At 45.8% G+C, this 13083-nt stretch overlaps 1 protein-coding gene across 4 annotated transcripts in view; it reads left to right on the forward strand.

Annotated features, from left to right (window-relative positions):
• PPP1R12B (protein phosphatase 1 regulatory subunit 12B) overlaps positions 1 to 13083 on the forward strand; it is a 132631-nt gene that overhangs the window by 21591 nt on the left and 97957 nt on the right. For all 4 annotated transcript variants that reach the window (XM_064399289.1, XM_064399290.1, XM_064399291.1 and 1 more), the window contains exon 2: positions 12686 to 12816. In XM_064399289.1, the coding sequence (XP_064255359.1) occupies positions 12686 to 12816 (131 nt within the window). The remainder of the gene's footprint in view (positions 1 to 12685; positions 12817 to 13083) is intronic.

Below are 13083 nucleotides of genomic sequence, written 5' to 3' on the forward strand. Positions count from 1 at the left end.
GGGATTCTGTGAAGGGACGTGCAGACTGTCATAGGACCATGAACTCCTGAGTTCTCCTTTACCTGCTACACTAAAAGTGCCAGCTGTAGTCCAGGTTTAAATTGCTATGTTTAGATAGGTTTATTTGTTATGTTTTGGGAAAATACCTAACTTTACTTCTGCTGTAATATCTGATTATATCAAGGTTTCAGCAGCATTTAAAGGAAAGCATTTCCTTAAAGCTGCACTGTGATGAGTGATGTTGTAAATCCCAGTGATGGCACTGGAAATGGAAATGCTGCAAAATCATGGCTGTGGGCCTTTCAGGAATAGTGTGGAATCACTTTATTTTTAGAAAGATTTCTTTATCCAGCCCCCTCTTTGTCAGCTCCATCATTTGTTATGCTTCAGAGAAAATTCTGTGTCCTCTGATTGATGTGGAGCCTTTTCGTGCTGGGAATAGTGGCTGTGGCAGTTGAGCCATGGTGGATGCCAGGTTCTTGTTCAGGTGTGGGCAGGAACAGTGGCAAAACTCAGAAAAACCCCTTGTTTGCTTGACTGAGAAGGCTTTGAGTGGCACGGGACTGGAAAGTGCCCAAGCAAGCTGCCACACGTCTGTCTTGGGATGATTTTTGCCTCCAGGAGCATGTGGACTGATCCTGCAAAGTAGCAAATTTAAACTTTCCTGCATGCTGCCAGACTGGAAAGGAAAATGAATAAATAGAATTACTGACTGTGTGTTTTTCTCTTTATATACCACCTTCTTTTTTCTGGGCACGAAGGTAAAATTCAGATCTTGAAACAAAACTTGATGTGGCAGCAAGACAGGAATATGCATGGAAATCAAGGGCCTGACAGTCTGTTTGTGAATACACTGACAATTAATCCCTCTGAGGAATCTCCTCTTGCTCTTCACCTGTAGTTGTGTTGAGGGGTTTCTGCTCACAGCCACTGGTTGCTAGTCACTTAGTGCTAATTCAGCATTTTTGGCATTTGGAGGAGTTCATGAAACTTCTCGTATGTGAACTTTGATGTCTGTATGGTAGAGCTGGCTTTTGTGAAAGCAGCACTGGCCCTGGAGTGACTTGAATGCTTTCTGTGTTGAAAAATCCATTTTTCCCTGGGCTGTAGGCAGCATGAGCTGTCTGTCTTGACATAAGCAAGGTATTATGTGGCAGCTTAAGACTATCTCAGTGCTGCCCTTCCTGCTGCTCCTGTCATGTGCCTCTGACACCAGTGCAAGTGCTTGTCTGGTCCCATGTGAGCCAGTTTAGCTCCTGGATCTGTTCAGTGGGGTATCAGATGAGTGTCAGTGCCCTTGCTGGGGGAGAGGGTCTGCTGGCAGGGTATTAGGTATGAGGGCAGCCCTGGCTTCAGCAGAGCCTGCTGCAAAATCCTGTCACAGCAGAGACTAAAGAAAGCCTGGAGTGATCCACAGAGATTTTTCTGTCTGCCTTTGAGGTCTATAGTTAGGCAACACAAATCTCACCTTTAGTTTGCCAAGTTGTAGCTAAAATCATTTGCAGCTGTTTTTCCATGTCTCTGCTGGGGTAGGAGAAGACCTGAGAGGCTCTTCCTGTAGAGGATTCTCTGCCAGAGCAGAGGGGCCCTGCCTGGCCTTCCAACCCCACCTTGCCCTTCCAGCAGGTGTGGTGTGAGTGGAGCCACCTTTCCAAGTGAACCACAAAGTGATTTTGCATTTTTTCCTCCCATTATTCATCAGGAGAATCCCCATTTGGCATTGGCCATACCGTGCTGCTTAGCCATCGTCAGTGGCCCTGCAGGGCATTGGGCTGAGTGTCAGCCCTAGCCAGCAGGACACCACCTTGGTTTGGCTGAAGCTGATCTAAGGCTGCTTCCTGGAAGTTTAGGATATGTTTGTGCTGTAGAGATGATGGCAGAACCGTATCTATATTTGCTTGTGTTGTGAAAATGAAGCCTTAAGGAACTGCATTAAATAGTGCAGTGTAGCCTTTGATGGAGCTCCTGTCAGGACAAAGGATTGTTAGTTGAACATTTATTTGCTAAACAAATCTGCAGTACCTAAATTTCCATTTTCCACACAGGATTGAGATGCTTGTGAGTTTTCTAATTATAAAACATAGATATTTTGGGCAGGAATGAAAATTTCAGTAATTTAAAGGCAAGGTTTTATATAGACTGTCTTGATCAAGTGCCAGGGAGCGCTGGCTGAGGGGGAGAGAAATTACATACTTAGTGGTCAGAATGACTAAACTGGTGAGACTTGAAAAGCCAGTGCTGTTCCACACCATTAGAAAACTGGCAGTCCCTGCTTTTTAGTGACAGAAAGACTTTATTTTTAGTGTTGGCAGTTGATCACGTACTGGACTCATTTCAAGCTCTTCTCAGATGGTACCAAGCATTAGCCTCTGCTGTTGAAATAATGGATATTAAAAATCATGCTAGAATTAGTGGGATGATGATGATGATGAGAAGGAAGGGAGTAAAATGATGATCTAGAGTGAATTTTGAAGTCAGTCCCACATGGCCTGGTGCTGGTTTAGAGCTGTGTTGTGGGCTGTAAACACAAATGGCAAACCAGTCAGTCGGCTGCAGAGGAGGAGCACTGTGGAAGTGGAAAATCAATGTCTTGGGCCCTGTTTGGATGAGAGGTGAATTCAGTGCAAGTTGCTGGACAAATGGGAGCACAAATATTGTGAGGCTGGAGGGGTTCATAGGACCTTAAAACGTCCTTGTTTGGAAGAGATCATGGAATCTAACTCCTGGCCCTGCACAGATACCCCAACAATCTTACTCTGTGTCTGAGAGCATTGTCCAAACCCTCCTTGAGCTCTGGCAGCCCTGGGGCTGTGACCATTCCCTGGTCCCTGGGCCTCTTTGCATAGTGAATCCATGTCTGTGTGGTCCATGCTGATCTTCCTAGGTTTGCCAAAATGCTCTTTGATTAGAAATGTTCAAAGAGAGGCAAAGAGCTGGCAATCCTGCGTGCCTGTGCCTGTCATCCTTCAAGAGTAAAAGCAAAGCAATTTGGCTTTCTTTCCCATTTCCCTCCCCTTTCAGTAACACAGAGTGTGAGTGTCCAGCTGACCTTCTCTCTCCTTCCCGCAGTGGCTCCTGTTTCTTCACAGCAGCCGAGCTGGAAGCTTTGGCATTCTGAGGGCTGCCCGGGTGAGGGCAGGTCCTGCCCGGGCAGGGACGAGTGGAGTGTGGTGCTTCAGCACTCACTGGCAGCACCATCTCTGCAGCACATGCAGGAGTCCTGGCACTTGGAAAGAATTCCACAGACATTTAGCCAAGCCATCTCTGCTTTAGTGCAGCAGGTATTTACATCTAACTCCCTGTAAATAAGTTGATGGCCCCAGTACATATATGAATGTGTAGGGAGTTTCAAAATAGTTTCAAAATGTGGCTTCCATTCAAAGCACTTCTCCACCTGACATTTCATGCTGCTATTTCATCTTGGAAATGCTACGTTCATGGCATAATTATGCCTTTGCACGTATTCCTCTCTTCCCATGTGCTCTGCTGGGTTTTTTGTTGTGCTAATCATTGTAAGAGATTTGTTGTTGGTTTCTTTTGATGACTGACGTGGATACTGCTGAGTACTTCTCGTCGTGTGTGGGGCTTTTTCCAATGGAAAAATCTGACATAATCTATATATTTCTTTTCCTGCTTACATGAGAAGTATGACTCACCTGCTGTTAAAGCAATGAACCTCCATAGCTAATTAATCAGACTAGAAAATTGATCTTTTTATCTCGTTTTGCTCCCTTTCCTCTGTTCTTTTCAAAGCAGAATTTACCTCTTTCTTCTGGTTGTAATGTGGTTGTTTCAGAATTGAATTTGTCAAGAATTTTAAAGCATAAATGCTTTGGGTTGGTGGTACAGAAGTGTCTGTGCAGGGTGTCAAGGCACGAGGACATGCAGAAGCCAAGGCTGAGGAGAGAGGAGGTGCAAAAGCTCTGTGGTGTTGCAGGAGCGGCAGTACGAGCTGTTTGTTGTTGCCCAAATCACTGGTGAGTGTAATCTGTGCTGCCTGAGATATGGGGATCACTTGGAGGTGGAATTTTTGGGCAGTGCTGGTTCTGACAGAAACCCCTTAAGAGCAGAGCTGTGATCATGGGACACCATGGCAAGGTCATAGCTCCCAGTGCCGACAGTCCGAGTGCTGACAGTTGCCAAGCTATTTTGGGAGCGCTTTTCCCTTTGTTTTCTGTGAACTCCTCTCTCTGTGCTCCCAGATTTAACCCTGATGCTGTTCAGCTGTCATCAGCCCTGCCTTTGTTTGTGGTTTTGAGGTGTGTGTTGACATCACGTATTTACTCTTGCCTTGCATTTGCTGGAAGATGGACTCCCTCTATCTCTGGCTAACCTTGTTCCATGTATTTTAGACTTATGACAGGAGAACAGTCGAGAAGTGAGTCTTGTCATTTAATCCCTTTGGCTGTGCTGTGACAGCATGACTGAATTGCCCTGCCAGTGCTTCCAGCCCTGTGTGTAAGTGCTGCTGGTGGCAGCGTTGGCCTCTGGTTTGCAGGAGCCCTTTAACCGTTTCCATAACTTCAAAGTGGTCTCGTTACACCAGTCCTGTAGAAAATGTTGTTACAAAGAAAACCTCTCAAAGCACAGGTTAAGGAGTGATCTGGTAGATCTTGACTTGAGGAGGGTTGTCCTGTGGCTGCTGGTCTGTCCTGGAGGGTGGGGCTGAGCTCACCTGGGGTCGCTGGGTCTGTGCTGGTCTGCAGGCTGTGGCAAAGGACAGGCACATCCCACCCAGCTTGGGCAGGCAACGCCCTCTGGGCACATCTTGAAAATGTGGATGAAACTGATCCTGTGCAAGGCAAGGTGTGGGAGCACATGGCTGGGAAGGAGGAACCATAGCAAGCTGGGCTTAAACCTGCTGGGGCTCTTATGGTGATCTTGGGCTGAATTCAGCACTTACATGAACTCAGAAATCATTCTGCTTGTAGACTACTGCTTTTGATGGCCTGTATTCAGTCTGACACTTTGCTTAGTACAGAGCAAACCTTTTAATAATTTGAGTGTGCTGTCTCCCCTTGGTTTGTTAAAACAAGACCAACTTTTTTCACCCTGTGTCTGATGCAGATTTTTTGTAGCTCCTGGGTGGTGCAGCCTCTGTCATTCAGATGAGTCTACATCAGGTTTTCAGCATGAGGACATAATTTAGGAGGCAAAAGCCAGAGGCTTGGGCACATACAGCATCAAAACTGTGGAGGTGAGTCAGGTCTGGATCAGAATGGCTGCACAAATCTATGTCTTCTAGTCCTTCCCCACAATTATAAAGTTCCCTGAATATTCAAGGAATAAATGTGTCTGCATATGTCTATATGAACATATATGCACAACCTTGTGATAATCCACAGCTCAGAAGGGTGAGGAGAATTCCCTGCTGACACTGGAGGCACTAAGGTTAGGAGTCTCCAGAGGTGCTTCCCAACTGCAGTGATTCCGGGGTGTGTCTGTTGCTGTTCTGTACCTGACTGGCACTGGGGTGTGTTCAGAGCTGGTCAGTCTTCAAGCAGTAGCAGATGGTCCCTGCTCTGAGAGTCTCTCTGAATTGGAAGTGGTTTCACCAGATGGCAGGATGGAGTGGCCTTCTGGGCACACAGATGTGTGGAGAAAGGTCCTGAAGATCAGTGCAAGAATGATGGATATGTGGTTGTGTGGAAGAATCTCAGAGGACTCAAGATTTGCAGAAATTTGGTGGTGGAACAGAGGGAAGCAAACCATGTCAGGGAAGGGCTGGGTGTGTCAACATGGTTCAACACTTGATTTCTACATTAGAGGAGAGTCTGGTAGAAGAATTAATAATGGGGGTTTCATGAGCAGTCTGATTTAGCAGCAGCAGCATTTTGCACAGGGCAAGAGGTACCATAGTGCTGGGAGGCTCTGGAGATAGGTATTTCCTGGAGTAATCAAGAGGTGCTGAAGCATGGCTTCTCCTAGCCTGGCAGCTCATACTCCATTTAAAAGCCAGCATGTTCCTGAGCAGGCAGTTTACATATCACATTTCTGTGTGACAAGTGGAACTGCCAAGTATGATTTCCATGTGGGAACCGTGGGGATTGCTACCCCGGGGTCCGACACGGTGGGATTACGAGATTTTCACGCTGTGCACAGAGAAGTCACCGAGACTGGGTTCTCTCACAAGACTGGGTATTCACAGTGGAAACACGTAACACAGCAGCCAAGCATGCAGCCCTTTCTGCTTTCCCCTCCCTGCGTTTTCCTTCTGCCTGGAGCAAGTGCATGACTTCTCTCTCTCAAATCCCAACCAACCACATCGGGAGCGCCAGGGCATTAAATACAGCCAAAGTTAGCCCACAGCAGTTATTACAGGTTTCCTGGCTGGCTGATGCCAAGCGTCTACATGCTGCATTATCCCATGATCATATGACACTGGCAGAAGTGACATATTATTTGTAAACTGACTGTTGGCTCAGAGGGGCTGCAGGGAGCAGAGCCGTGTGCTCCCAGCCAGGCTCCCCCTTGTTACAGGTGTTGCTGTTGGCAGGGCCAGCACCTTATGCAGGCACAGGGCAGGACGTGGCCCTGTGGCTGAGTGGCTCTCACTGACATCCTGGCCAGAACTGATCTTCCTGCAAACAGCTGCGCTGAATGTTATTCTTGTATTTATGTTAAATCACCAACAATTGGGCAAATTGTGGAGAAAACAACCACCTCCCTGTGGGTGCCTGTGACAGCACTGCAGATGTGCAGTTACTGCCTGGCATCTGTGTTCTCCTGGGTTCGTAACCACTTTTCTCCTTGTGGAGGTGAAAAGGTTTGGTTTTGTTTGGTTTTTTTTTGTCTCAGCTGATCCGAAGCAATTTCTTAGGAATTTGTGAGGTGATTTAGATGCTCTCCTCACTGCTATCCTGTGTGTATCTAATATGTAGTGAAACGTAACACCAGTCCTAGGCTGGGGCTTTGCTAAATGTGTTGCACCCCTAGAAAGTGAGCATTGTCACACTGTTCACACCTTCTTGGAGCTCGATTCCCAGTCCTCTGAACCCTCAGTCTAATCCCATCTGTCTCCTTTTCCTCCCTGATCCTCCAATCTCAGAACCAGGGGATGCTCAGGAGATATGCAAACCAAACCCTTGGCAGGCAGCTGGAGCAGATTTACTCATCAGGGCTCAGTGGTGCTTGTGCGTTCTGGGTGCTCAGAGGAAAGAACAAACACAACACCATTGTAATAATGAGGTTTCATTCAAGATAAGATCAGATTTTGTCTGGTTGCTGGACAAGCCTTGCCAGACAAGCCAAGTTGTTCTGTCCCATTTCCTGGTGTCCCCGTTTCCTTACTGTAATGTAAACTTTATGCTCGGAAGAAGAATGCCTTGGCAACAGCTCCTGGCAAACTCAAATCTGCAGCGAGCGTCCCTGGCTGGAAAGGGCTCCACCTGTTCACTGCAAAGGGGGTAAGCTAATATGCCATATCTGCAAATTTTAGAAACTGAGCACTTCCTCCCTATGGAAAAACTGCTAAATGCTGGTCTCCTGCCAGGAGCTGGAGGAACACCATGAGCTGGGGATGGAGACTTGCCCAGCGATGCCTGGGATTTAAATCCTATGAGCCAACTCTTCTTTGCGTGTTGAGTGGGTAATTCTGGGCACTGGATGTGGTTTGCATCAAGGACTGCTAAAACTGTAATACATTAGTACCATTCCAGAAGCCCTTGAAGCTTATCAACTGCCAAGAAAAATACAGGGGTGGTAAGAGATTAGCCTGCTGAAGATCCACGATGAGAGGGAGAGATACTCACCCTGTACTCCCACCCTGTCACATCACCCTGAAGGTTGTGTTAGAGCTTGTACAGAGGCAGAGGATAAAGAAGGAATTAAAAATTTAAAGACAAAATTGCTATGCTTTGTAGTTAACCTTGCTTTTAGCCTCTCCTACGTGTGAACCGAGCAGCTGAGGGTTAGCAAGGCCTGAAATGGAAAGAATTAAGCCTATCCCTCTATTTTTCTTCATGCCCGATTCCAAGGGCAGTTTAAGAGAGGGAGTGTTTCCTCACATGCAGAAACTACCCACCAAAAAGGCAACATTACTTCTCAACCAACTATTTCTGACTGTCTCCCCTCTCTTTGGGGGCTGAGGGCAGGTGTCTGCTTTGTGACTGCTCCCCGAGGTCGTGGTCCATCCATGCTCCTGAGGAATGACGGATCGGGTGAGAGAGGAGAACTCTGCATAGCAATAGATCCTCTCGGGTTACTAAACTTATCCACTCTCCTAAATCTGTTGGAGGATTAGTAGTATTAAAGGAGGACATATCTACCCCTTTACTTCCTCTTTGTCCTCTTCTCCTTCCTCCAGTAACCTCAGGTGACCCAGTTGGTCAGCTGAAGGTGAGCTGTACCCTGAACCCCAGGAAGCTGTTTTTCCTACAGGCTGGCTTACAGTGCTTCATTTCAGTAGATTTGCACAAGGAAACACACAGCAGACATGTGCTGAAAGGGTATCAGCAGTCAGGCCTCTCAAAAATTTTAGGTGGACAAATGTGTGCCCTAAGTACTTCTAAACAGTGAAAATTTTGTTCTTTACTGTGTATCTCGGTTCAATGGTGACATATATGAAATGATTAATACCATTAATGTATGTGCAAGTATGAATTCCCTGATAACATCAGTGTTAATCAGTTGATACCTTAAAAGTACACACAGAAATACATTACAACCCCTAAAAGTTGCCATTTAATCTCTTGTAACATTTTTAAAGGCTTTCTAAAGTTCTTAAAGTTCAGAAGGTCTTTAGAAGTTACCAATTTTACTCATTATCCAAGTTGCTGACCTCATAATTCTTGCTCTGAGTTGTGTTAAACATATCATGTCATGTTAAGATCAGAGAAATGTGTTCTTTTAGAGTGTTTGACTAAAAAAATATGTAAATAATCCCTTGCCTGATAGTTTCTTACATGACATCATGATGAGATTTTCAGAGCTGAGCAGGAGTTACTCAGTACTTTTTTTTCTGATGTTTGGAAACTCCCTTTCCACCTCACTTTTTCAAATCTCAGCCAATATAATTAGTTGCATGTAATGATACGACAATTAAAAAAAATATTGTATTTTGGTATTTGAGGTAGGCATGGTCATACCTGTCACTTAAAAAACTGTTCATGTTACTGTACTCTGTCTCCTGTGTGTCATCAGCTCATACTAAAATCAATATTTGCCAGGCAGTGTTCCATGGCTGGATCACATTCATGGAACAGCAGCTTTTCATGAACTACAGAAGAATGGAGGAGGGTTATTTCTCTTACCTATTAAAGAATATTTCCCTTCTCCATTAAGGATAAAGGTGGAGACCTTTACACTTGGCTTTCCCTTGGTGGTAAGTGCAGACAGCAAGTGTTGATTGGTCCTGGCTCCCTTGGGAGCTGTCAGCAGCCACAGAGCCCTGACTCCTCGTCATCGACTGCTCTCTGCAGGAGCAGGAGAGGCAAATCACTGCAGATTTCCATGGAGGAGCAGGTGGGGATTGATCCCATTATCCTGCTGGTTCTAGCCTGCATTCCATCAGAGCCAGGAAGGGTGGGCACAGCACAACAGCAAGGCCAATAACAGAGAAATTTAAAAGAGTGACAGGGCTCTTTTATGCATTTGCACAGGCATTTAACTTTAGAGTTCAGTTTATCCAGTAGCTTGGGCAAGAACCATGCTTTTTCCTTGGCTGGTTCCCAGGCTGGGCAGATGTAGTGGGTGTATTTGATAAACAATGTAAATAAAATTCTGTATCAAATATGTACAAAGCTCACGCTCTAGAGACATTCTTCAGTCTAAATTTAGATTCACACTCGAGCTACAGGTAACACTTGAACAAACCCAGCAGAGTAGTCAGTGTGCACAGGCAGGAGCCATCCATCCACCTTACTGCCTTGACTGATAAAATTCCTCTGTGAGGCTCCAGTGCTGTGGGCAGGGATTGTGCCCAAAAGAAAAACACTGCGTGGGCGAACCTTTCCTGGCTATTTCCAGAGCAATATGCTTTTAGATGAAGTCAACACTGGTGGTATTCCTGGGTCAAAATGTAAATAACTCATCAGGAAGATGTTAAGTGCAGTTTATTTGAAGTATGTTGGGGGAAAGCTTGAAGTAAATCACAATAAATATGAGTGGCAGTAAAAGAGAGATTGGATCTGAGCTTTGCAGGATCAGGCTTGAATTCTCAAAGAATTTCTCCTTGAGCTGAAGAGGAATTATTATAGATTCATGTGTTTCCATGCCCACCTCTGCGTGCATCACGTCCCTTGCCTTCCTGCTGCATTTCAGTGCGTTGGTACAGACAGAAGACATTAATAGGTATGTTTGTGTCATTTGCGGGATTATGGAAATCAGGCACTTATCCTTTCTGCAGTGTGTCTTAAAATTAACCAGATGCACGTTGGGCACACTGGAGTTCTCCTGGACATTAGGAATATTTGACTTGCGTTTCTTGCCCTCATCACCTGCTGAGACTTGGTGGCTGGATGTGTGCTGCTGAAGCAAAAGGAACAAGTTGCAAGGAAAATCTGATTAGATTGTGAGAATTACCCACAGAGAGGATGGTGAAGCACGGGGATAGGGAGTCTCCATCAGCACTGAAGCAGGCCCTGAGTCTTGTGGTCTAACAAGATTTAGCTGTGCTTTGAGCAGGGGGTTGGACCAGATAAACTAAAAGAAGAGCAAAGCCTTGCTCCTGAAGCTGGTGGTAGAACCTCCTTTGCACATTGCTAAGATGTGACCATGTCCTGCCCTATCGTACTTGAACCTGGGGCTCCTCCAGCCTTATGGTGTTGTTCTTTAGTCCCCAAGATTTTTTGTTTGTGTTAGTTTTTCGGGCTTTTTTTCCAATTTTACTTCTTGAAATAATCTAAGAGAAGCCTCTCTGAGCAGGGTTTACAGGACAAAACTGTTTTGGGCCTGAGGGTGGGAGATTGTAGATGGACTGAGCAGAGGGGATGGAGCCAGTCCAGACTGGGCTCAGCCCTTATGGGTTTGGAGCAGCCCCTGAAGTAAACGACTTCTAGATTTCTGCTTGTGCTTTTCTGGCCACGGTTCAGGTAAACCAGTCTAAAGCAGAAGAAACACTCTGATGCTTCAGCACAGGCTCAGTTGGGACTTGAGCCTGCTCCTGAGGCATCCTTTCCCAGTGCTGTGGATGTTCCCTGTGTTGTCTCATGTTTGCCAAGTACCTGCACTAGAGGTTGGTTCTCTGGAATGTGCTTCCTTGGAGGTTTCAAAGCTGGGCTTGTGCATAGCTGCTTGTGAACCAAGCAAATGGAGGAGTGATTGTGTCCTAAGCAGCAGTTTGGGATTTGAGAATCCTAGAATGTCCCGAGTTGGAAAACCTCCACAAGGATAATCCAGTCCAACTCTCTTTGCAGTAAAAATAACAAGAGCTAGTTGTCCCGGTCCAGGACATGCGTCTCCTGTGGCACGAGCAATGCAGCACAGAAGAACGTGTGAATAAACCAGGATTGTTTATTTTTGGGGTGTGTGGATATTGGTTTGAGAGGATTTCCTCATTTTTTTCCTTGCTGGAATGGGAATGGATGGATAGTCAGTGCTGCTCATTTTAGATGGATCATCTGGGAGTCACCTGATTGCTGTAAACAATAGGTGTGCCCACGTCCAGCTGTGCAAAAGGATCAAATGTTGGGATTTTGGAGGAATCCTGGACAAGCTGTTTCCCTCTCTAGTGATGAGGAGCTGTGTTTCTGCCTGGGGATGGACATGTAGTAAAAAACAGTCCTTGCACCTCCTGGTCATGCCCTGTGCTTCCCAGCAGAGGCACACGCATTGGGATGTGTGTATTAAGTTGCCAGCTCATCCTTGAATAGCAGCTTCCAGTGAACTGTAAATGTAACACAGAGTGTGCTGGAGACAGGAATTTGAGGAAGGAGGAATTCCACCCAACAGAACTGCTGAGACTTGAAAATCAAGCTAGGTTTTCTTCTGGCAACTTCAAAGCAGGGAGCTCTCTGTAAATGCAGGCTCGGGAATGACTACAGCAGCTAATCAAGGGCTGTCATTCTCTTCGGCAGCTCATGGGGCTGTAGAACAAACAGGGAAGGTTTCCTGTGTTAGACTCAGGAAAACAAAGAGATACTGCTGAATAAAGAAGTTATTGAGTTCCCTAGAACTCTGCTTTTGCAATGATTGCCTCTGTAACTGAGCTGCTTTAGTCTGGCTCCTGGAGCTGCTGCTTTCCCTTCTCATCCCTGCCCCTAGTGAGGCCTCATTGTGTTCACTGTTACAACCTTTATTCACTGACATTTTGAGGACCAGTATAATCTAAGTAAATACACAGCTTGCTTTGCTTAGAGGGATTTGATGCTGCACCTAAAACTACCACAGGTCCATCATTTCAGTGTCCCCATTGTGGGGAGTGAGCTGTGTGGGAGAGTGGAAGGAGATCACTGGTGAAGAGTGAAGTCTGAGCAAATTCAGAGGTTGTCCATCAGGGAACTCTGGGTTACAGTTCATTTTTGAAAGTTCTGAAATTAATTTGTTTTCATTGACAGATTGAAGTTACCCTAAGCTTTAAGGTGTGATTGCTCACCGCATGGGAAGTTCAACCCAGATATTGCCTGCTGCCAGTAAACTGCCAACGAGGTTGTACGTTTGATTTAACACCAACACAATTTTTGTTTTCTCTCTTCTTTTTCCCTTCAATCCTTCTGCCCCCCGGACGTCCCTTCCCATCCTCCCTCAGGCCTGTATTGATGAGAACCTGGACATGGTGAAGTTCTTAGTGGAAAATGGAGCCAATGTGAACCAGCAAGACAACGAGGGCTGGACCCCTCTTCATGCAGTGGCGTCGTGTGGCTACCTGAACATAGCAGAGTGAGTGAGTCTGGGGCTGTTCCGGGTATTTATAACACTTCTCTGGGCCTGTCTATTCAGAGCAGCTACACGGGTGATGAATACGCCTTGTACGATGCTTTGGAAAGCAATGCTGAAAATAGGTGCTTTTCTCTTGGTATTGAATTCTGAACTTCTGAGGATTAAGGTGAAGCCTTCAACTGGTTGCCTTTTTCTGTTGCCATTAGACTGTCTTACGATTCATTAGATACTTTAGCTAAAATGCCAAGAAAAAAGGAAAATGGAACA

This window comes from Passer domesticus, chromosome 25 (assembly GCF_036417665.1).
Source record: "Passer domesticus isolate bPasDom1 chromosome 25, bPasDom1.hap1, whole genome shotgun sequence".
NCBI lineage: Eukaryota > Metazoa > Chordata > Aves > Passeriformes > Passeridae > Passer > Passer domesticus.